The sequence below is a fragment of the Pseudochaenichthys georgianus genome, chromosome 21 (genome assembly GCF_902827115.2).
Source record: "Pseudochaenichthys georgianus chromosome 21, fPseGeo1.2, whole genome shotgun sequence".
Taxonomy (NCBI): Eukaryota; Metazoa; Chordata; class Actinopteri; order Perciformes; family Channichthyidae; genus Pseudochaenichthys; species Pseudochaenichthys georgianus.
In genome coordinates this window covers 7180565-7204702 of record NC_047523.1, presented here as the reverse complement: position 1 = coordinate 7204702, position 24138 = coordinate 7180565, and the positions used below count along the sequence as shown (strand labels likewise).

General features: G+C 42.5%; 1 protein-coding gene across 1 annotated transcript in view; it reads right to left on the bottom strand.

Annotated features, from left to right (window-relative positions):
* Positions 1-992: 992 nt before the first annotated feature.
* Positions 993-24138, bottom strand: part of tns1b (tensin 1b) — a 252364-nt gene continuing 229218 nt past the window's right edge. Inside the window, 21 exon segments of the mRNA XM_071207064.1 lie at positions 993-3971; positions 5075-5104; positions 5455-5523; positions 9988-10156; positions 10549-10575; positions 10710-10778; positions 13301-13378; positions 13833-13925; positions 14042-14170; positions 16787-16873; positions 16976-17053; positions 17056-17146; positions 17148-17354; positions 17356-17395; positions 17397-17812; positions 17814-17900; positions 17902-17998; positions 18464-18635; positions 20321-20416; positions 23055-23193; positions 23274-23467. Coding sequence (XP_071063165.1) covers positions 3833-3971; positions 5075-5104; positions 5455-5523; positions 9988-10156; positions 10549-10575; positions 10710-10778; positions 13301-13378; positions 13833-13925; positions 14042-14170; positions 16787-16873; positions 16976-17053; positions 17056-17146; positions 17148-17354; positions 17356-17395; positions 17397-17812; positions 17814-17900; positions 17902-17998; positions 18464-18635; positions 20321-20416; positions 23055-23193; positions 23274-23467 — 2507 coding nt within the window. The 3' untranslated portion in view covers positions 993-3832.

Below are 24138 nucleotides of genomic sequence, written 5' to 3'. Positions count from 1 at the left end.
CGGACACTAATTACGATGTGATTAGTTTGTGCCAAAATAGCAATTCTTTGTTACTTAGGGAAAGTCTGAAGTATAGTTTAATTAAGTCATCCAAATCCGGCCCTGCAGGCATTGTTGTGAGCAGCGCAGCAAACTGATGTAATGCAGAATATAAAGAGGACAATTTGGTATTTGTAGGAGGGGTTGTAATATGGCAGTTGAAGTTGAATTGTACATCAACAATAACGTTGCTTTTAATCTGCAAAAAAGAAAAGACAATACATTGTTTAAATATTTTAAGGTTAAGACTCTTCTTCCTATTTTACACAGTATATGCTCAGTAAAAGTGTCCATTACGGAGTACTGATCTTATTTATCAGGAACACTTTATACTGTATGCAGGAACACAAATCCATACCTTTAATTTAAAGCCAGAACGTGTTAAACACTCTTACTGTTAACCTCACTAACTTGTTTCATAAAATGTGTATTTTTTTACAATATCATTATTCCCACAACCACAACGGTCTTACTCCATTCTAGACGAGATGATGTTTGAGATGTTGATCATTTTGATGGTTAATAGCCTTCTGATTGTCAGCTAGCAGCTAGCAGCTAGCTGCTAGCTGCTAGCTGCCTTGTTAAACACACTTAATGAAATCTCTACAGAAACATGAAAACCACCAGGCTGTTGCTCTTGGTTAGTCGTCACTGTTCCAACAAGCACAGACTTGCGTGTCAACGAATTAAACCATTATTTACTGAATTAGATGGGGGGGGGGGGCGAAGCCATAGCCATAGCATATAAGCTAATGCATTTTCTGCTAGCTCATCAATGTCTGCATTTCACATTCTAACGCCTTTTCGTTGTTTTTACGAACGCCCAAAACACACAGACAAGAAGTAACTAAAGATGAGGGTCCACAAAGCAAACACTGGGTTAACACTGTGGCAAACATACCTCTTATTTCCCATTGAAATGTGACCAAACAAACACTGCGTCGGCCAACATATTGATTTGTACTGCTTTTTTTTTAATGTGTTTTCTTGTCAGAAATAGTAAAAGCCATACAATGTAGCAAATCAAAAAATGACAGCGCTCTATACAGGCATAGTAGCTCATTCACACACATTCTACAGTCCACATGATCTGTCAGAGTGGGGGAGCCACTGGAGCTTCCATCCCGACACACACATGGAGAACATTCAGTTGGAAGTAGAGGACGTCCTCTTTTCAGGCAAAAATAACGATTCTTCTGTCAAGACAGTCGTCAAAATGAAAATCCTGCTGATATCTGTCTGTGTGGATCTTAAAGGGCCGGTAAGACTTGAGGATGCTGTGTACAGATTACAGTCAGCAGCACTAAACTAACAATAGTATTTGAGCATGCAGGCTCTTGCTAATAAATAATGGAACAATCTATAGTCAGATATAAAAGCCCTTTAAGTGCTGTATTCTTTTCTTTAGGCCCCCATGATACCCCCTCATTACATCATGCTGCCAACTGATACAAGAGCATCAGAAAAGGAAGGAGTCATAATCTCTTAATGTCTGAAGAGTTATTGCCAAATAAAGTAACACAATGGCAAAATCCATATTTTTGCAGCATTGTGAACTGGATGTCTGTATTGACTTCGTAATCAATGAATAACTTTATTAATTGTATTGCTGCCCTCTGCATTCTGGGACTTGTAGTTTTAATACAAATTAGCTGTCGCCAAAACAACCAGGAATAACATCTTAAGGTTTCACATTTCAAAATGCCAAAATAAAATTGTATGATAATGAAAAGGCCAAATGAATCAATGTGAAAATCAATGCTCATTTTCTCAGTGTGAATTTACTCAAACATTTACCCTTTGACGTGCCACAGCTAAAACACTGTTAGAAATAAAAGTGGTTCCTTTTGTAATGATGTCTCCTGACCACATGAGGGCAGCAGCTACTGACTTATCCGACTAGTGTTCCAGGAACAAGCTCCAGACCCGTGCTGAGGAGAAACTACAACATGACTACAGGAAGTAGTAACATGCAATCATGACATGAAAGGGTTCCATTAATGTCCATTTCCTCCTCTTTTGACAAGTAGAAACACAATGATAATACTTCAACATTTAAGTGCTAATCTTGGACATTGTCATACTGATATTCTGTACAAACTGTGAAGTCCACTGAGACACATTTAACATTTGTGATATTGGGCTATATAAATAAACATTGATTGATTGACAATGTATTCTATGCAGGTTTAAGTTAATAAAACAATTGTGTTGGCTTTAGAATAACTCCAATTTGGACTTTAGTAACAGAAATCTTTCATACAAAATACCCCCCCTCATAAACAAAGCCTCCCCACAAAACACAAATGTTAACAAAAGGAAGAAATGCTGCGATAAAACATAAAAAACAACAACAGTTGAAATGCACACACTTATTACACCTTATATATATGTCAATGCACTTGCCAAAAATAATAGAAGAGAAAATATCTTTTCTTCTCGCTTTCAGTAATCTTGGTGTATACTTTATAATACATGTATACAAGATAACATAGAGCAACAAAGCATAAAAATAAATATCTTAAGTCACTGTTTGGAAGTTTTTTATATATATCTATATATGTATATTTATATGTATAGCTTACTTTTGGGTAGGGTGTTAACAGTTTTGCCCGGCTGATGCAAAAGAGCTGTTGACGGAATAACCGGAAAAACTGAAGAGCAGTATAGCAACACTTTTCTAGAAAGTTCATCACAGAACAACGTTAGGCCCTTCAGTAATGCGCGAAAAATAGTGTGACTGAACATAGACTGGTAGCAGACAGGATGTTTATCCCCCAAAAATCCAGATAATTTGCGTAGATTTGCAAGAAAATCATTTTTTAGCTTTCAGATTTCCAAGGAATAACCTCTGTCAGCGCACTACTACATCGAAAAGGTGGAATTCTGAAGAATCACCTAGTTTCCAAGTTTGACTATTTGCATATTTAAGACAGCCTTTACGGGGTTTTCTTCTTAAAAAGCTCTGCATTACAGAAGAAAGGCAGGCACCACATGTCTTCTAGAACAGTCCAACTCATAAAGCAATCTAGATTATTTACAAACACCTGACTGGCTGCGGAAATGTCCGGAGACAATTCTTGCACCATGGCACAGGTGCGGAATTGACCTACAGTATCAGTACATACAGAAAGAAACAGTATTTTTTGATTAAGCAGCCATATTTGTTTTACAAAAGAATACTTCCGACCCTCCGACAGCGGCGCGCTAAACGCGCCCCGGCTACTTCTTTTTTTAAATCTTTGGTTGACCAGTCGGAAAGCCTGATAGATTTACAATCCACCATTTCATCGCACAACTTGACTTCTTCTTTAAAAAAAATAAAAATGAAACAATTGCTAACAAGATAACATTTGCACACTCTACGTCATTCCCCCTTCCTGTTCATGCATTACCCTGCCAGGGCGATCGAAAATCACCCCCCCATTGTCACACAGTCACGCCCCATCCTGCACTTCCTCTGATCCATTCTGGAGTCCGTCCAAGAAGAAAAGCACAAATGCACGCAAGCCACACACACACACACACACACACACACACACACACACACACACACACACACACACACACACACACACACACACACACCACACACACACACACACACACACACACACACTCTGTCTTGTTCTCATTCACGCACAGGCACATGTACATTTAAAAAGAGCGGGAAAAATAAGGTGACGCGTAAAAAAAACAAATCGTCCAAAAACTGAAAGTAAGTGTCTGTGGTTTAAAGGAAATAAAAAAAAAGGCATTGAAATAAAAAAGTGGCAGGGTTTGTTGACGGCTCTCATCGTTTCTGCACGGCGATCATCTTGGAGACGAAGTTGACGATGGCGTTGGCGGGCTGGTCGGGATCCATCTCGGCGAAGAGGTGGCTCACGTTGTCCGTCGTGCTTCCCTGCTTACGCGCCACGAACCCAAACAGCCTGGAAACACAAGGTTAGGGGTTCATTAGTAAAGCTGCCATGTTGAAGCATTGGACTGAGGATATAATCTATTAATACATAACATTTCTTTATATATTAGAATGCTATATTCCCATTGAATACGGCCGCTCTGAGGCTAAACTTTGCTCATTGATGTGATATTTAATATTGTAAATCAGAACAATAAACAAACAGAATCATACGGTCAACAGAAATCAGAGCTAAGCCCACCCCCATTGTCATGCTACTAAACCTCCACATACACCAGGTGCCCTAAATACCATTAACCACAGACATGTGACAATTACCGGAAACAACCCATTACAAGTGGGTGTGTGTGTGTGTGTGTAAACTAATGAAGATAATATAACTATAAACACAGGCTACCACAGCATGTTGGTTCCTACAAAGTCCTTTTTATGTAAGGAATTATTTACGTAAGTCTTTGGTCACTGCTAGGTCACACCATGTAAATCTTTAGGTGGCACCTTTTTGAGTTTCTGGCTTGTATGTACTGTACATGTTTTGACTACAGCCAGATCTGTCCTAAGACCCCTGTGCTCTGTTTGGTAGTGACAATGTGTTTATTTGACCAAGCCTTTTGAATAAACTTAAGTTTTTAAGAAATCAGTTCCAGTGTTCCGGCATCTTCTTTTTTTAATGTTACAAAAATAATTTCCATCATACATACAGTATCAATATTCCACAGAATATATATATATATATATATATATATATGAGAGATTTTAAAGGACATTAATTTAGATTGATGAAAGTAGCCACTAGCTTTTATGATGACGACGTTTTAAATGTTTATATATGTAAAGGTTTTTGCAGGTAAAAATATGTTTTGTCAGGAACTGTTTGTTATTGTAATACACATTTTGACCACCAGAAGGTGAAGTGCACCACCTCCCTCTGTCCTCCATCTGACTCAAAAGATGTGTGTTTTCTTACAGGAGAGTAACAATAACTCTATGCACCCTAAATAAAAGGTAACATGATGTTGTTTCAGCATAACAGAGGAATGTGGATTATGTGTACTAGGCACTATAAGTCATGTGGACTACAGAAAAAGTAGTGATTCAAAAAGTGTAACTTACTTAGCTGTGCCGCCCTCAGGCTTGTTCCACCTGAAAAGATTTGAAGAAAGTTTGGGTTAACACTTTAAGTGAAATGCAGATCAACAAATGGTGGACTAAGAATACATAATAAATAATTATACAAGGAGTATCCTTTTGCAGAGCTTCCTTCAGCTCTGCAAAAAATGTCTGTTGAATTCCAACACAGAGAAATGTTGTCAGTAGTAGAATCATATAAAAATGTTAATTTTACTCAAATACTGTACATACCTATAAATAGTCAAACCGGAGAAACTGATAATACTAAAGTGGTCTCTTAATTGTTTCCAGAGCTGTAGTGTTTGGACTTAATTCTGAATCAAACCACTTTTGGAATAAAAAAGATAACCTCCTGTACTCACTTCCTGTCCTGAGGGTCCGTATCGCAGAACGTGACAGTGTTGGTAGGATAGTGGCGTCGGAAGAAAAGCCTAGAAAAGCAGAATACAAAAATGGAGATTAGAAAAATAAGATAATACAAAAGAATGTACACGTTGAAGATGTTTATTCTGTGGATTAGCAGATGATATGTTCTATAGTCTGTCAAAATCTGGAGGAAGCGTTAAGCAGTAGGGGGGGGGGGGGGGGGGGTTAGTGGTTAGTATGGACTTTAAACTGACTACAACTCAACTCAGACTCTTAAGTGTACACCAAATGATCAAACTCACTAAGCATCACTCTCTAATGCTGTGGTGCCTCATTTATAAAGAGATATACGCAAATGGCGTACGCCAGTTTCTACGCAATGTTTGCGATTTATAAAACACTAACTTGACGGGAAAACGTGCGGTCCTCCACGCAAACTCTAACCCATGCGTACGCACTAAGCACAACAACGGGAGAGACGAGCAACTGCGACACCGTTGGCAGAAGGAAGGATGGAGAGAAATGTGTGGAAATAATACCATAAACAAAATGTTACCTCTCATTTATCATATGAAGAATTCATTTTCAAACATTGATTAAAGCCAATGTTAAAATGATTTAACAAACGCCTGCTTGAGACTCCTCAGCGCACAGAAAAACATAACTTGGAGAAATAAATAAATACGGATATGTTATTTAAAACCACCTCGAATATGTTGTGTTAATGTGATGAAATGTTTTCTCATAAATGATGCGGTGAGCAGGAGGACAGAATTACATCTAAACTGAGGCCGTGTTGCTTTTCTATAGGTTGTAGATACGAGCATGGTTTTATATACTATCACGTTTAATTGTGTTTTATGACTTTTGCTAAGACTTGATAAGTCGCTCGTAAAACACAGGAGGTCTGGAAACTAAGAACACCATATATTTGGATAATTGTACAGCTGATTTAACACAACACATTTGTTTTATTTCATTTAAGTGGTGGGTAGAGTTGTTGCGGTGGCGTTGAGACACACGTGGTGCAGTGGAGCCGCCGCGCACAGCTGATCGGCAGCTGGAACACAAACCACGTTTGTAAACAAGCCCCAACTGCCACTCTGTTGCCTTTGTGGCATTCGTTACGCCAATACTATGGCCACCAAACTAAATGTTTTGCCTTGTCTCTACTTCTCCGACGAGGATTTCAACTTCACAGTTATTGAAGTTTATTTTCTTGCCTCTTTTTTCTGTCTTTGCCATGTTCCTTTTTGCCTGAAATCGGTTTGATGAATATTCATTATGGGCGTATCAATTATACGACTATTTATGGGCACATATGGGCATTACGTGAAGCCCGCAATAGCTGCGCCGCATTTCGAGTTGATTGGGATTTCTAAAGGGAAACAGGCGTAGGAAGTGCCGTACGCACTTCCCTCGCCGATACGCAACGTTTTGTGAATCGGAACATTTCTGTACCTATTTTTTTGCTTTGTACTACGCAAGCAACCTTCCCACGTACATCCTACGCAAGGCGTTATAAATGAGGCCCCTGGTCTTTGTAGTTGCTTTGTGATCAAGGGGCCATTTACTTGACTTCTTTCCAATGACCAAATTGTGGCAAAAGAAGTCTGATTGCAAGTCTGTGAGAAAATGACCTTACTTCTCACTGGATTTACCACCGCAGTGACAGTGTTATGGTCTCCATTGCTAGCTTTAAGTCTTCTTCAATACAGCATGATGTTCATTTGGTAAACAAAGAACAATAAAGAGGGTTTGCTCTCCAGCAGGGGTATTCAACTAAAATTCAACGAGGTCCAGTTTGAGAAAATGTCCCCATGCAAAGGTCCGGAACTTCTAAATGTCTAAGTTGCTTCATGAATTAGTGTGATATATATTGAAGTAGCTGCAGCTTTATCAACGTCTGCATGTAATCAACAACTGACTGCCAATCAAATAAAGAAAGTACAATTCAAAAACAACTATATGTATTGTCAACATTGAACTCTACAGATATACAGTAAATACTGTGGATATGTGTAATGTTCCTCTCGGGCTGCATTTAAAAATAAAATACAGAAAATAAATCAAATAGGTTTTGAAAATATGTGCATCTTAAAAGTGCTTAATTTTAGATAAATAATAAAGTGTAGCAGCAGCTTGAGTTTTATTTTTCTTTGTTAACCGTTTCACATCATGACTTAACAGTTTCAGCCGATTATAGAACAATATCAGTCTTTACACATCATAACAATTCAACAGTTTACAGTTTCTCTTTCTTTCCCTCTTATATTGCAGTCCCTCACTCACTTCTTTTTAATCAGTGCGAGAATTGAGCTGGAGCTTGTCCTGCCAGGAGTTTACATCTGGGCTGAAATGGTGTCAGGGCCATTCTCACACACACATGCAGGTGCTCATGGGTTAGCCTCGGTTAGCCTCGGTTAGCCTGCGCTGGAACCATGTTTAGTTTTAATGTTGATCCTGGTGGACTGATCATATTGGGCTCTGAGACTGCTTATTTGTTGTGACCTCAGTTCTGACTTGAGAGGGAATGTTTGGTCAAACACTTTGTGTTTTGTCTCATAGTGGCGTTTTGGCACTTTTAATGAGCTCCACGGTCTCTGAACAAATGAGACACACTGGCTCTGTGCTCCCAGTGGGCAGGAGGAACATTGAACGAGTCCACTCAGGGTTCAAAGCTCTGTTCTCACCGTCCACTTTCCTCTTCTTGGAGAGCGCCATGTGTAATTGTTTGTCTCTGCCGCTAACACGCCTGTTCACTCTCCTCTCCGCTTCTCTCCCTGTATCGCTAACGGCCCGTCTACACTACAGCGTCGACAGCGTCGAAAGCTCCAAGCTGCTCCAAGCTGCCCATTCACTTTCAATGGGGTGACGTCACGTAGCCGCGCTATTTCGCCAAACTGAATTGTGGGTAGCAGAGCGAGGCGTCTCAGGCGACCCAGGCGACCAGAAGTTGAACATTGTTCAACTTCTGGTCGCCTGGACGCCGGAGTAGCCAGCGCCAGCCAATCAAATCCCGTTTCCCAAAATCTGACAGCTGAAGCGCTAGCCAATCAAACCGCGTCTAAGCTGGGAGAGATATCCCGCCGTTCATTTCTATATTTCAAAAAAAGTCGGAGGAGAAACTAACTATCGCCGTAGCAAATCACCCGGTTTTGTATGACCAGACCCTCTTCACCTACCGGGATACAAACCGGAGGAACCAGGCATGGAGGGAGGTGGCAGAGACAGTGGGGGAAAGTGGTAGGTTTTCGCCTGTTTGGGGAGTATATATATATATTGCTCGCATAAAATCCCCGGGGGTTTTTGCTTTGTATGTCGGGGGCGGGAGATTCATGTGATTGGTTGTTGGCCGTGTTGCTTGAATAAAATCCCCAAGCTCCAGACACGCCCAGCTCCAAGCTATTTTTGGAGCTGTAGTGTGGACGCTCCGTAACTCTTCTCTTCACTCACTTTCCTCTCTGCCGCTCTCTCGTCTCTTCTTCTGTGTTTCTCTCCCTGTATCGCTCACTCGTCTATTCTTCTGTGTTTCTCTCCCTGTATCGCTCACTCGTCTATTCTTCTGTGTTTCTCTCCCTGTATCGCTCACTCGTCTCTTCCTCTGTGTTTCTCTCCCTGTATCGCTCACTCCTCTCTTCTTCTGTGTTTCTCTCCCTGTATCGCTCACTCCTCTCTTCTTCTGTGTTTCTCTCCCTGTATCGCTCACTCCTCTCTTTCGCCGCCTGTTGGCGGCGGTTAAAATAGACTCGCCCCGTCAAAATTGAAATCCCCTATTAATGTATTGATTATAGGTCCGGGTCCGTATAGGTCGGCGTCTGGGTCCGGATCCGGACTGTTGCCGACCCCTGCTCTAACGAGCATACCTTGGGATTTACAGGCTGCTATCACATTGTTGTCCTGTTCATGAAAGTTAACTAACATTTGATCACCGTAAAATATCATGTTATGTTGTGTTAAGCTCCACTCTCTTGTGTCACTGCGAGTTCCAAACATCAAGATGGTGATGGCTAACTCAAACAAAGGTGACTATGTTGACTTCGTATAGTCTATCTGTGTAAATCAACATCATTGCTCAATTTCCTTACGTTTTTGAGGCCAATATTATGATGAAATATTGGCTGATATAAAAACAAAATGATATATGATGGACAGGACATGGTATATATATATATGTAACCCCTAACATAGCTTTGGTATTTATATAGTCCTACATCTATTTCTAAAACAGTTTCAATATGTTTGCGAAGCTTATGGTGATGGATGAGTCATGTTTAAAGTATTATTTGGTTTAAGGTTTGATTTACCTTGGCACTGAACACAAAACAAAGTTGGGTTCATGATGGAAACACTGTCAGATATAATACAACCCTCATACTTTAATCCTGTGAAAAAACGAAATTGTGTATCTTACGTGTTCAGACAACCCTCTGTCTGCAGCTAAATCTCCTCATGGCATGCAATGTTGATCTTGAGTCATTCTTTAAACATTGTTTAGGAGTAGACAGACAGGTGGAATCCAGACTTACTTCCTCTGGTTGTCGGTCAGCGTGATGCCTTGTGAAGACACCTTGAAGTGCACCACGGTGGCAGCAACTGGGGAGGTGGCAGCCAGTGTCTCAGATATGGCCTTGGCAACAGCCTGAGGGCCTGTCAGGGACTCCATGTCTACTGAGTTGATGTAGAGCACGTTGCATGCTGGGAAGAGAGCAAATGTCTTGGTCAGGTAACAAGAAATGTCAAAGTAAAGGCTTAAAACAAGGAAACATATAACACTAGTTTTGAATTCTGCTCAAAATGCCTATGTTCACCTATTCATGCAAACATATGTATTTCCTCTTATTTGAGAACATGCTGTCTGGAAGAAAGCTGGAGTCAAACAGTTTTAGAAAAGAATCCATAGAAGTCATTCCACATAAAACATTCTGCCTCCGACAGACAAGAAGCTGGACAGCTGTTAACAGACACAACCCGTCAAATGGAAGCCATTTATAATGTATCTTGGTTTGTGCAGGTTAAACATACACGTACAAACATAGAGGATGCACATTCCAGATGTAGCTTTCTGAATAAAAGTGCACAGGGTTTACCATGGGCATCAGCAGGGGCCCTCTGCACTGGGATAACAAGGATGTCATGTTGTCAGAACAAGTGCATAGGATGGTGATAACTTCATTATTAAAGTCCTAGAATCTCAAAGCTGGGTCGGCTTTAAGAAATGAGAATGAATGAAAGTGAGATTATGTTTTACCTGCTCCTTGTTTCAGCCTCTCAGCCAGAGGATTCGGTGCAGCGACTTCTGGCACCTCCTCAAGGAGATCTAACAAAGTCAAATAATACAACAAAGTTACCACCAATGTACTGAGTAGCACTAAGGGCTCCTGTTGGGTTTGGAGTAGGGATGCTCCGATCGAGCGGCCGCTGATCGATATCGGCCGATATTCACTCACGGCCGATCGATCGGTGCTCTCTAAGGCCGATCAGGAGAGCCGATCACATGACGTCAAATACATGACACTTTTATCTGTGCGCGGCAAATCCAGCTCGCCGAATGGCTTCACCGGTCTGGCAGTATTTTAAGGTGTCCGAAAAAGACAATAAAATAGCGGTATGCAACGTGTGTGTGAAGCAGAAATCCTGCAGCTCCGCCCGCTGTGACGGACCGGTGAGCGGAGCAACACACACACTAAGAGTTGGACCTAACACACTTAGCTATTTTATCTAAACTAGTTATCAATGTGTTTATTCTTCACTGTCGGGTCACTCATTACTGGATCAGTGAGCTGCATGAGATACTGACAGGCTGTCAGGAGAGGGAGAGAGGAAAAGAGAGCGCTTCCGCTCATTTCTCCAGTGGTATTATCCAAAGTTAATGTAAACGTGAATAATGTACTTCATTTCAATGTAATAATTATGTTTGTGGAAGCGCATCATGTATCGAAAAATTCATCTGAACTTTTCGATCCGTTAAGATTATAAACTGAAGCAATATAAAAATGAGCCCCATTAACTGAGTTTTAAACATCACTTTAAATGGAGGATCCCCATAGCCCCCGCCCACCCGATCGGGTCGGCCGATACTGATTCCGGCGATCGGCCCCAAAATGCCCGATCGGAGCATCCCTAGTTTGGAGCAATATTTTGCTTTACTAAACATCAGCATATGCCTACTGTGTTAATTATCCTGGAGGTTCCAATCTCACTACTGGTATTATACTCTATATCTAGTGGAAATGATTAACTGACAATTATTGTAATCAGTTTTAAGTTATTCCTAGCAACAATATATTACCAGGTTTTAGCCTGGAACAAAACTCATTTAAAATGTGGGTACTAAGACCTGAGAGTCAAGTGAGAAAATAAATAGTGCCAACAGTCAGTAGGGGCTCAGTCAGTAGGGCAGGGGTCACCAACTACATTTGTCTAAGGGCCAACATTAATCCAAGAGACACTTTCGGGAACCAGAGATTTTTATATATAATTGATTAATTGTAAATGTTCACTTTATTGAAAAAATAATCTTTTTTTTTATAAGTCCGGGGTAATAAAACTGAAAGCAGTCCTGATTGGCAGCGAAAGGAATCACATTTTTTATTAATACCGTGTCCTGATTGGTGGGAAACGGTTGCAGGATATAAGAAAATGGTTTGCCAGGCACGCATATCTCAAATAATGTATGCGCTGCCATTTCCCCACATAATCATAACAGTCTGCAATGAAACGGTTCCCTCCTGTGTGCTCCACTTCCTCCTTGGCGAACCGGTAACTTTCTTGTTTACCCGTTTTGGTTTAAAAACAGAATAAGGTCGGTTTTTCTGTTTTTCCGTTTTGGTTTTAAAACAGAAAAACCAAAGAACGAACCATACACGGATTAAACATAAACTTCTCCTCATATTTTTCTAAATTATTTTTTTATAAAAGTAATCATCATCTCTATATATATATTTAAGCAATAGCTCACGACAGGCCGTGGTATATGCTCATTATATCACAGCTAAGAGGCGTGGTTCCTTTTATTGTGCACCCACTGAAAAAGTGTGTTATTGGTGAGTAAATAACAGTGTGTTATTTAGAAAAGAATAACAAATTAAAAGGAAAAAAAGATTTAAAAAATACAGATCTCAGTATCCTGAGGCTCTGAGCCCCATTTATTTTCCTCACAGATGACAAAAAAAGTCCGACATTATACGATTTAAAATAAAAACAATAATCGTGGCTTGATATTGAGTAAGAACATGTTTTTATGAACCACACAGCTTCCGGTCTTCCAAGACCCGACCGGACAAAAAGACGTGCTGTAGGCACGAAACACACTACCAGTAGAAATACATTGCTTTTAAAATCGTTCTGTGTGACACGAAAACAAGGGAAAATCGTGTTGGTGAACACGAATCAATAGATTAAATGTCGTGACTATAACACGAAATGCCGTGAGACTGGGTTGGAAGTCCCATTCTGAAATCAATAATATATTGTTCCAGGTGAGGTTAAGTATAAATGGCCAAATGAAACTCAACTGGAAGAAATCATTATGCTCTTAGTCCTCTTTAGAACATGGTCCTGGTGCTCTTCAGCCTCTTGTATAACAAACAGAACTGGTCCTGGTCAACACAACCAAAAGAATCACTACCCAACATGTTACATTAGAGTTAGAAAATGGAACACCAAATGTACGTTTCTCACTCTCCTCTCATGGCTTTTGTATAATCCTAACCATTTTGTTTAATGAAAGTTACTTTGTGTAACTTGTGTACATAATGTGTTCAAAGTCTACCTCACACTCACAACAAAGCATCAATTGAAAATGCGTGAACCTTTGTGAACACATGTGGAGCAACAGACCTGTGGTCGGGATGAGTAGTTTGCAGGGTAGGGCCAGCGGTGTGATGGCATGCTGGTAGACCAGGGCGGACAGACAGCCTGCCAAACAGACAGAGGACACGTCACAGACGAGCAATACGGCTACACAACACGTTACAACCGCACAATGTGCAGTAGCACCAAGAACTGGAAACACACATAGTTCACAATTAAGCCTCTTTTCACAATTCAACTTTTTAGGATCAATGGATTTGGTTAATATGACTTCTTTGATTAACAATGGTAAGACAAATAAACTCTTAAAACACACCATCATTATTTTAGTATTAACATCAATAATCCAAACTGAAACCTCACACAAGGGAAAGAGTGATGAATTGAGTGTTGGGTTGAAGTAACATGAGTTGGATCAGTACATGCTGTTCTTATTGTAGGAGTCCATGTGTTGGAGCTCAGAAGGACATGCAGGAAAGGAGCACGAGTGCTACACTTTGAATGCAACATCAGTGCGAATGTAAACGTGTATTTCAGGGAGGATTGAGGAACCACTGACCAAAGTACGGCTCGTTGGGACAGCCCTTCAGCTTCACTCCTTTAGCGCTGCTCTCAATCAGGAAGTGCCTGACCAGCTCGTTGTTCACGTCACCTGCAACAAAAGAGCGGGAAACACAGCTGAGTCACATGCAGACAGCACTTCACGTCTTTGGTAAATACTTGTTGCATTAGTACTTTATAAATGTTATGCTTCATCCTGCCTCTGACCTTTCTTGTTCTGATGCACTGTGGGGGGAGGGGAGGCCACCTTCATGGCCAAGCCGTAAGCCCCCCTGAACGAGTGACTGTCCCGAATAACGAAGGCTCCTGGCTCCCTCTCTCTCAGCAGGCCAATCGCTGTAACAGGGGGGACATTCAGTTCAGTCAGCAACCATGTGGTTACCCCTGACCCTAACCCCATCATAAACATGCAAGACTGTCCAAACCGTCAGAACTCCAGATTTGATCCCATACACTATACTTTCTCTCACACTTACTTGCATTCTTCTCTTGCATACATTTATTGTCTTCAGACATGCATATATTATTTGTAATATTAAATGTAAATATTGAATGAATGTGCATGAGAGCAAAATGTATACATATGAGCGTTAAGATATATAATAATAATAATAATAATACATTTTATTTGTAGGCACCTTTCATGACACCCAAGGACACCGTACTATTTAAAAAAAAAAAAATAATAATAAATAAAAAATAAATTAAAAAAAAGCTAAGAGGCAACAGAACAATATAAAAACACAAACAGGAAATCATGGAGAAGACAGTCAAGTGGACACAAATGAAACATATAATGGGGAGCACTACAGTGAGTAGGCAGATTTGAACAGGTGGGTTTTTAATTGGGATTTGAATATGGTGGTTGTGTCTGACTGTCGGATGTGCGGGGGGAGGGAGTTCCAGAGTCTGGGAGCAGTGCAGCTCAAAATGAATATGAGAGCAAATGTATATATGTTTGAGTGAAAAATGTATAAATATGTGAGTGACAATATATGAATGTGTGCATTGAAATATGATAATATGAGAGCAACATGAATGAATGTGTGAGTGTAAATATGTATGTGTGTGAGAGTGAACATGTATGTAAAAGGAGAATGTATGTGCGTGAGAGGACCAGTATGAACTACGGCCTGTACGGCCCCTCGTAGAATCTGCTTAGCCTTCTCAACATATTGCATTCACAAGAATAGGACAGAGAGACAACCCTAAATCACAATACACATACATCTCAACCACTGTCAGATGGGTTGCCTGGACACATTGTCCAGATGTTCACAGTCTAAAGACACTACATCCTGTTAACTCGACCCCCGCCCTGACCTTGGTTTAAAGGGAAATGTGTTAACAACGAGATGGATTGAGAACACTTGGTGACACTATGGTGATCTCTTATCTTCCATCGACTGCAATCAAACATGTCATTCTTCTCATATCAAACACCTTCCCATTCCTCATCGATGCTCAATGTTTAATTCCAATTAGAAAATGATTGAATACTATTTCCCAACACTAAAACGGTGACCACTGTGGACACAATATCACGAGAATGTTAGCATTGTCATTGTAAGCATTAAGCTAACATAATGCATTGTCAGCATGTTTGCACGGCTGTGCCTTAGTACAGCGTGATGGTTGCTGTTCTGATGCAGTGCGTCTACGTTAGTTGAGAGCTCAATACATCACTTAAGACCAGTGTATGTATGTAGGGGGTAAGGGCAAAGCATCATGTTTAAGTAACCACCAAGGGCAAACGCTCAAGTCCTGATTCGTTGTTAGAAACATTACTGTCTGTCTGGATCTCATTAAAACTACAACTTGTAACAAGACCCTTTGTTTCAGACATGCTATCTTTCAAGGAGAAGAGTTTTGATCAATTATAGTTCAATGCCTGTCCACATGTGAGAGCTTAAGGAAGGGAGATGGATGACATGAGCAACACAGGCAGATGTTCCCTAATGCACTACATATGGTGTGGCTTCCTCAGGGAGTGCACGGCACTAAGTATAAACTCTGTGTGTGTGTGTGTGTGTGTGTGTGTGTGTGTGTGTGTGTGTGTGTGTGTGTGTGTGTGTGTGTGTGTGTGTGTGTGTGTGTGTGTGTGTGTGTGTGTGTGTGTGTGTGTGTGTGTGTGTGTGTGTGGTGTGTTGTGTGTGTGTGTGATGTCACTTCATTTGAGCATGTGCTTGAATGTAGCATGATGTGATCCAATATGACCATGAACTAATGCAGGTTTGGTATTGATGGTGCAGCCAAAGCTGCCCTTACGACCACACACACACATACAGGTATGTTTATGTACCAGTATATGCATGTTTGTATGTTTATTTGCCATGCATATTAATTATTGTGTCTGTTTGTTCATGCATTTGTGAAAAGGGATCATTCCAGTGCTTGTTTTTGTGAAATATAACGCCGTGATTTTGAATTTAACAAAAGCATAAAAGTTCAATCACCCCAAGCACATCTTAATGACTCCACCAGTAACAATGGGGACTTACAGTAGTTCCACATTGAGAAAAAGTACATCAAAGAACGTCCAGTGAAATCTTGCAAAGCACTCCCTCAGCATAATCCACTTCTCCAATGTCCGTTTCTATGAGTTGTATTTTTCCAAACATAACATATCCCTGCTGAAATATTGCTAAATACACATTCCTTTTCCATTCAGCCAGCATGATGCAGCAGTCACTGAACACAGATGCATGCTGTAAGTGTTCCACTTGGAAGCAAATAGGGGGTTCGGTTTGTTCATATTCCCTGAATGTCCCTAATCACCAACAACCAGGTCTTAGGTGGAAACATCCAATACAATATCAACATTCTTTAATACACTGGTACACACTGAACTGCCGAAGGAACCTGGCATTAGGAAGTATCATTTAAAAGGGCAAACATTTTGCAATAATTGTCTAAAGGTCAGTTAAGGGAGAACGTTTTTCAGCATCTTACCTTGCTCCCTGGAAATGTCTGGCTTGTACCAGAACTTGGACGTGTCTTGGACAAACTTGACATTCAGCCTGCTCTCGGGACTGCCATCTGCAACGGAAACCAACATAATGTCACAGAAACTAAATGAAAGAAGTAAACAGACAAGAACTCCAAAATGTCACGTCTCTCCAAAAGAAGTCATGTCCTTACCGGGCATGTTGAACCTCGAGAAGTCAGAGAGGGTGTGGAAGTAGCCGGGATTGTTTCCACCACTCATTGGGGACATTATCTCCCATTCAGCGTGCCGTAGGACTGCGCTCCGTTGGGTCTGTCGCCGCTCGACATGCGCCGCTTCTCCGGAAGCTGGGGGCTGGAGCCCTGGAGCTGGGCTGCCCTGCCGGAACCCTACCCCCATCCCCATCATGCCCCCCTCCTGGCAGCCTGCGGGCGAGATTGGGAAAGAAGGCGTGGGCGGTCCCTGGTACCCCGAGGAGCTGCTTTGCCGTGACAGGTTCCCGTGCCTCTCATCTGGGGTGGTGTACCCGCTGTGCATGGGGTGACGGTCCAGACTGGGGGCTCCTCTGGGAGACCTGCGATACAGACGGGTGACGTCCCAAAAGTGGACTCCCTTGGGTGATGGATGGTTGTCGACCTTAGCACAGGGCTACCTTGCATGGGTTGGCCAAGGGACGGCTGTCTGCTGAGGACCGGGCTCTGCTGGGACCCCTGACCCAACAAGGCCTGTCTGCTGAGGACGGGGCTGCTCTGAGCTCCCTGCGTCAGACGACCCCCCAGGATGGGACTTCCACTGAGGCCCACCATGCCCACATCGAAGCCGTTAGCCGGGGATGTTTGCTGGACTACGATGGAAGCGTCCTGATAAGGATATGAGCGCTGCTGGAGGAGCGGGTTGTACGGGGAGCCAATGAGGACGTTCCGGTGTTGTGCATGGGGGCTTCCATGGCTGAGGGAGGGTTCTGAGGCAGGGGGGCTGGGGTCTGAGGACACGTAGCTCCCCAGTAGGGTGTTGGCGCCATGGTAGGATGTGTGTAGGGGTTGCAGTGCCAAGGTAGGAAGAGGTCGGAGAGCTGGAATTCAGGTAGGAAGAGGTGGGGCTTTGGTATGAGGGGGTGGGGAGTGGGGTAGGCGCTCTCTGTAGCCTGGGAGCGGAAGCTGGAATCAGTAGTGGGGTAGGACGGAGTGCTAACGCGGCTCTCTACTAAGAGGTGATCACTGCAAGGGAACGGGATACGCTTATTAAACCAGGAGTTTGACATTCACCAAAGTTTACATTAAAGGAATGTATTCCTCCCAAAATGATCATTTGTCCATCAATAAATCACTCGCACCATGTTATCATGAATTCTGGGGGAAAAGGTAGTTGTTCGTGCACGCCTCACTCAAGGGTAAGGAGAAGCCAAAGGGTTTTCAATAGCAAGGTTTGACTGATTTCTTTTTTTTTTTTGTTCCAGGGCAATAATTCTTTTTTTAAATGTGAAGATAACATGGGTGTGATGACTGACATACAAGAGAACATTTTGAGGAGAAGTCCTTTAACATTATTACATCTATACCTATCTACGTCGAAAACAATATGAAAGATGTCAAAATCATATCTTTGTTTATTTATTTTTTATAAAAATCACTACCTTCTTGTCGAGCATCAAAGAGTGCACGAGCATAATGTGTCTGACTGACCTCTGTGAGATCTGGATGGGGCTGCTGCTGGACAGAGGGGGGTTCAGTGAGTGGGAGGAGGGGCTTCTCTGCTGGGCTGCAGTCTCTCCGGGGGGGCTGAGGCTCCGAGGTGACGGCTGCTCTCCGCCTGTTGATGCCGACATCGCCACAGACTCCACATAGCTCCTAGGTGCTGCGTGAGAGACAACAAGTCTTTGTGAGACAAACATGACCTTTACTTCAGCTTCACTGCACTGTTGCGTTATTCCCTGGAGCACTGGAGCTGGGTGACGGTGATCTTAAGCCCCCCAACAAAAGAAAACGGTGAAAACTGAACGGCACATGATGGAAATAATATGTTTTATGGTATGCTGCCATGAGAGTGGGTGTGACTTGTCCAGAAAGGAAATGGAAATAGTTTCTAAAACAGTTCTACCGAGCAACTGAAGGTCGAGAGTAATGGGATGGGGGAGATTCAAAGGTTGAATGTGGATGATGATCGTGCGTTAGAGCAGCATCTTACCTTCCTCCCCCTCACTGCCTCTCATCATCTGCGGGGCGGTTTGAGATCATCCAGAAAATAGAGTGATTTAAAGGAAGGGAAGGGAGTCGGAAATGTATCTGCTATAATTGTTCTTTTTGATTCGTTGTGTGTGTGTGTGTGTGTGTGTGTGTGTGTGTGTGTGTGTGTGTGTGTGTGTGTGTGTGTGTGTGTGTGTGTGTGTGTGTGTGTGTGTGTGTGTGTGTGTGTGTGTGTGGTGTGTGTGTGTGTGTGTGTGTGTGTGTGTGTGTGTGTGTGTGTGTGTGTGTGTGTGTGTGTGTGTGTGTGTGTGTGTGTGTGTGTGTGTGTGTGTGTGTGTGTGTGTGTGTGTGTGTGTGTGTGTGTGTGTGCCTCAATTCACGAAACTCATGAGGACTATTACTCGCTTTTAAGTTTTACTAGTGAACCTTCTCCTCAAAACATTTTAGATTTTTGGTGTTCAAAGGGGAATCCTATGAGGCAACATACACAAATAATACATTTTGATTATATCTTTTTATACGAAAAAAATGCTGATATGAGTTTTCTGAGATAACACACAGATGTTGTAGTTCCCTGACAAAAATACACTGTTTTTAAAAAAATTCTTTACGTTCATCTCAGAGAATTTAAGACTTTGTAATCTCAGTGAATAAAGGAATTGTATCATGGTACAGGGTCTATGCAGCAATCCTGAAGTCACATGTAAGACCTTTTAAGACCTTTTTAAGACCCTTTCCATACATTGTAAGACCTCATCGCCGCTTGGAGTTTTAACCGGTTACCTTGGCGACACACTTTACCTCACATTGACTATACACAGTATTGATTGTCCGTCCTCCTTATCTTCCAACCATTTGGACGCTAACTTGCATTTCCCCATAACGATGTTGCTTAGCAACCGGCGTAAACGCACCTTCGCGCGCTATCAAGCAGTGAGCGTGCGATGTCCTGTTCAGATGACGTCAAACCCAACAGGATGCCATCAATAACTACACAGAATCTCATTACACACCTACGCCATGACTACATTCAGGCAGGCTGTGGAACACAACCTCTTTGGCCCATTTATATACTTATTGAAAACAAGCTACACAATGTAATACCTTGGAAAATGCCCTTTAATACTTTTTAAAAGCCTTAATTTTCGCTAAATTGATTTATCAACTTTTAATACTTTTTAAGACCCCGCGGACGCCCTGAGGTAAATTCACCACTTTAATCCCTCATGTTTGTATGTTTCAACTCTCTGAACATCTGATGTGTGTTGCCCTTGGCTCTGTCATGTGTTGGAGTTAAAACAGCGACTTCTTGGCTTTAGTTAGTGTGACTCTAATACAGTGAGAGTTGTAACCAACCTGAGCCGGTTTGATGGAGGAGGATGTCTGCAGGGTTGTGGGGCTTCAAGCCCAGCGCGGAGAGAGGAGTCTTGGCGAGACCAGGAGGGGACCGACCTGAAGAGAAGAGAAGACTTATCAGCACACGGCATCACACGCCTCTGACGTCCTGACAGCTGATACCGGTTTACTCAATTTAACAGTTATGTTTCTGTTTATGTTGGGCCAGAATGTAAACGCAACCACAAAAGGATTGAACATTTACGTTTTGATTCTCCTGTACTAATGCAGAGGTGAACAGCTGTCAGGACAATACAGCATCAACACAGCTCCACACTCGGGAGCATCCTGTTCAGTGTGCTCATGCTCGGGTGGAGGGGCAAACCATGCATGTGCTTATCACACCGTGACACCACCTCACTCTCCCAACAGTAGAACAAGGTGTGTGTCGAGCTTGGATCCAAGCGAAGGTCAAACTGAATGAAAAGCATTTTACCACCCAGTCACCTGTCGTGGTACAGGAAAATGGATGTTGTACTTCTCAGACATTCACATTAAAACATTACGTTTTACTTCTACATAAGCAGTAGCCTACGTACTATAAGTCCTGAGAGGTTCGAGAGCAAAACAACATTTTGACAATTTCTTTTCTGAGTCTGATCTAAATAGTTGTATCCCCTGGGTTTATGACACGACAGCCTCTTGTGGCCAACATGATTATTAAAACAAACACTGTACAGTATCGTCTATGTGTTCACTTGGTTCCAACATTAAAAGAAACCATTGCAAAATGATCCAGACAAAACCTTTTTTTCCTATTTCAAATCGAATGTTGCCACAGAATGATTGCTGTCCCTGGAACAACACAGACTCTGCTCCAACAGTACATGATGTTACCACAAGAGTCTCAGGTTTGATCCAATAAATAGATTTGATAATAGATGTGTTTAATGAAGACACTTAATGGATCCGTCTCTCACCTCTAGTCTTCTATTCTTAGTCATTTAAAAGTACTACTTTAAAACCTCTTATGACAACATACACAAATTGCTAGCACGACAATCATGGCTGGCAAATTCAGACTGCTGCGGGCGGGGGGGGGGGGGGGGGGGGGGGGGGGGGGGGGGGGGTGCAGGCAGGGTGCTGGTGGTGATGGATCAAGGCAGCAACAGGAACTCAAACACAGATGACAGCAGCAACACAGAGAGCAGCAGCTGCAGCACGTCCCTGTGCGTTGTGGGTCTGATTGTGTGAGTCTGTTTTGACACGGAGGCTAATAAACAATTCATTAACGTTGGGGTTATTTATGTCTATGAGCAACTGGCAGGTTGTTTACTTCTATACAGTGTGTCTGTTGTGTTGCTGGTGCTGCTCTCATGGTGTTTGCATGCCAAAGCGGTGCAGAGCTGTGATAGGGGGAGGGGGCATTGAGGGGGGGGGGGTGAGGGATCCATTTGGCTGATGTTGTGGGACAGAGGGACTCCGGAAGAGAGACGTGCATCATCCACTTACCAGAGAATCCCAATTCATTATTTGTACTTGCAACGTAGATGCCCCACATTAAGTTAAACCCTAACCCTAACCCTAACCCTAACCCTAACCCCCGTTTAGACTAAGTGAACACTAGGGGGTGTGACTTGAGAGACCCACTACTCAAGATCACATGGAATTAGAAGTACATCTTGCGAAGTGTTCACTAATCACTAAGCTACCCATGCACCTTTCACACATTTTGACCATTTCTGCATGACCAATCCTTATTGGGAAAAATGTGTTGGTTTTGAGGTCCATACAAACAATCGAGAACATTGCATTTTTTCCAAAAATGCTTATCTAAATGCAATACTTTGATCTCAATCTGTTCAAGATTCAAGATCCTAATGGGAGAAAACCGGACTGCTCAGTGTGACTGCGTGAACAATGTTCCCCCTTTGAGGGGAAGTAGTGCTGTTACGCCACAGAGCGAGTGTTACAAATATAGTTTGAGGATTTATGACTTCTTTTTTTGGGTGTGCCCCGGGGGGGGATAGGCAGAGGGACGGGATGAAGTCACTGGTAGAGGTGGCCAATGAGGCGTAACCTTATACATGACTCTTGTTCAGCTGCGGGGCGCATATAAGACCAAGAGGGCGACTGGGGGTTTGAATTGGTATTTCTGGGGAGATCGACTTGTGAATGTTTGATTCAAAAGAGAGATGAAGATGAAACGTGATCAATAAGCTACATTTTGACTTGGCTTTAAAAATTATCTCTTGTTTTATACAATTTATACCTACTGAAAAATGACTATAAATAATCTCATTAACAAATATTATCTTTCATTCCCTACAAGACTGGCCACTAAGGCATTTTAATGAACCAACAACAAGGCCAGAACGAGATGAGAATTGAGATGAGGTAATAGTGGAAATATGTCTTCACTGCTTGGTGAATATGTGGTACTTAACGAGGTACACAAAGAAAGGACTAACTGTACGTCAAGATAAAGGACGATGAACGACTGCCAAGACTCTGAAACCACAAAGGAATCTTTTACACCTCAAGACTTTTCCTACAGAGAAGTCTCAATAACATGAACATCTCTGAGTTTCCACCTAAAACAGATAAATTCACAAGTTGATAAAGTTACTTCATAAGCCAAAAAGAAATCAAAGCTTTTCGTAGGATTTCATATAACTCATACCACTCTTTGAATATCTACAGTAACTAAGCCTGAGCTCCACAGCGCCGCCTGTCAGCCGGAGGGGGGACTTACACAGGTTGAAGTAAGGGGTTTGCGGCGAGATGGGGAAGGCAGGGGTTTGGGGAAACACCTCACCACCAACAAAGGGTGTTGAACTGATGGGGCCACCGTCCATCTCTTCGAAGGCCTCGCGGTAGCTGTGCATGTGTCTCTGAGGAGTGCAACGAGAACACGTGTTAACACAAAAAGAACATAACGTGGGAAACATTTGAGAACATCAAAGTTCTTTACCTCCTTGGGTCGTCCTCCGGGATTCATCGCTAAGGCGTTGACAAACTCAGGAGAAACACAGCGGACGGGGGACCGCAGCGGGACGTCGGGGGAGGGGTCTTCATCAGGGCCGTTGTGGTAGTGGCCCTCGCTGGTGTTGCGTTGGCGGGGCAGGGTGGCAGGCTCGTCTAAAGACACCGTACGGGCCTGGACTCCTGAGACAAGAAGTGAGTGTTACAATTCAGCAACATGGGATCAACTCTGCTCCACCAGACTGCTCTCCTCCAGCGATGCCATCCCCGTCAGCACCGGTTAGTGGCTCTCAGCCGCGGTGAATGCTCACTGCACAGGCCAAGGCTGAAGGCTGTGCTACGTTCCAACGCAACATGCACACACAAGGTTAATGAAGGATTAGCACACAAAGCCATTAAGTCGCAAACATGAAACAAATGATCAAATTCATAGATAAACCCATTCTATGATATTTACAGTAAAACAAACAAACTATTGTGTTTCAAAGTAACCTTGTGCTCGGAGGTATGTTACATCAAGTAATGTTACCATCCTCTACCATGAGCGGAAACAAAGCAACTAATTTCTGGAACAACAGGACGAACATGTTCTCACCCCACTTTCTGATATGCTGCTGTATTTATATATCTAATGTGTCGATGTGGCCAAATGTGGCAGAACCTCAGAGCAGCCAGCAAGCTCATTTCAGTTCATCTGGTTTGCACTGAGAGAGAGGAAGCTTCCAGCATAAAACCAACAGGATTTGAGTTAAGAGTTTTATGCTAATATGCGATGCCATTGACTGGCGGCTAAAGGTCAAAAGAATGAAATGCTGGCTAAAGCTGCACGGCCAATGTGAAATATCACTGGCTGC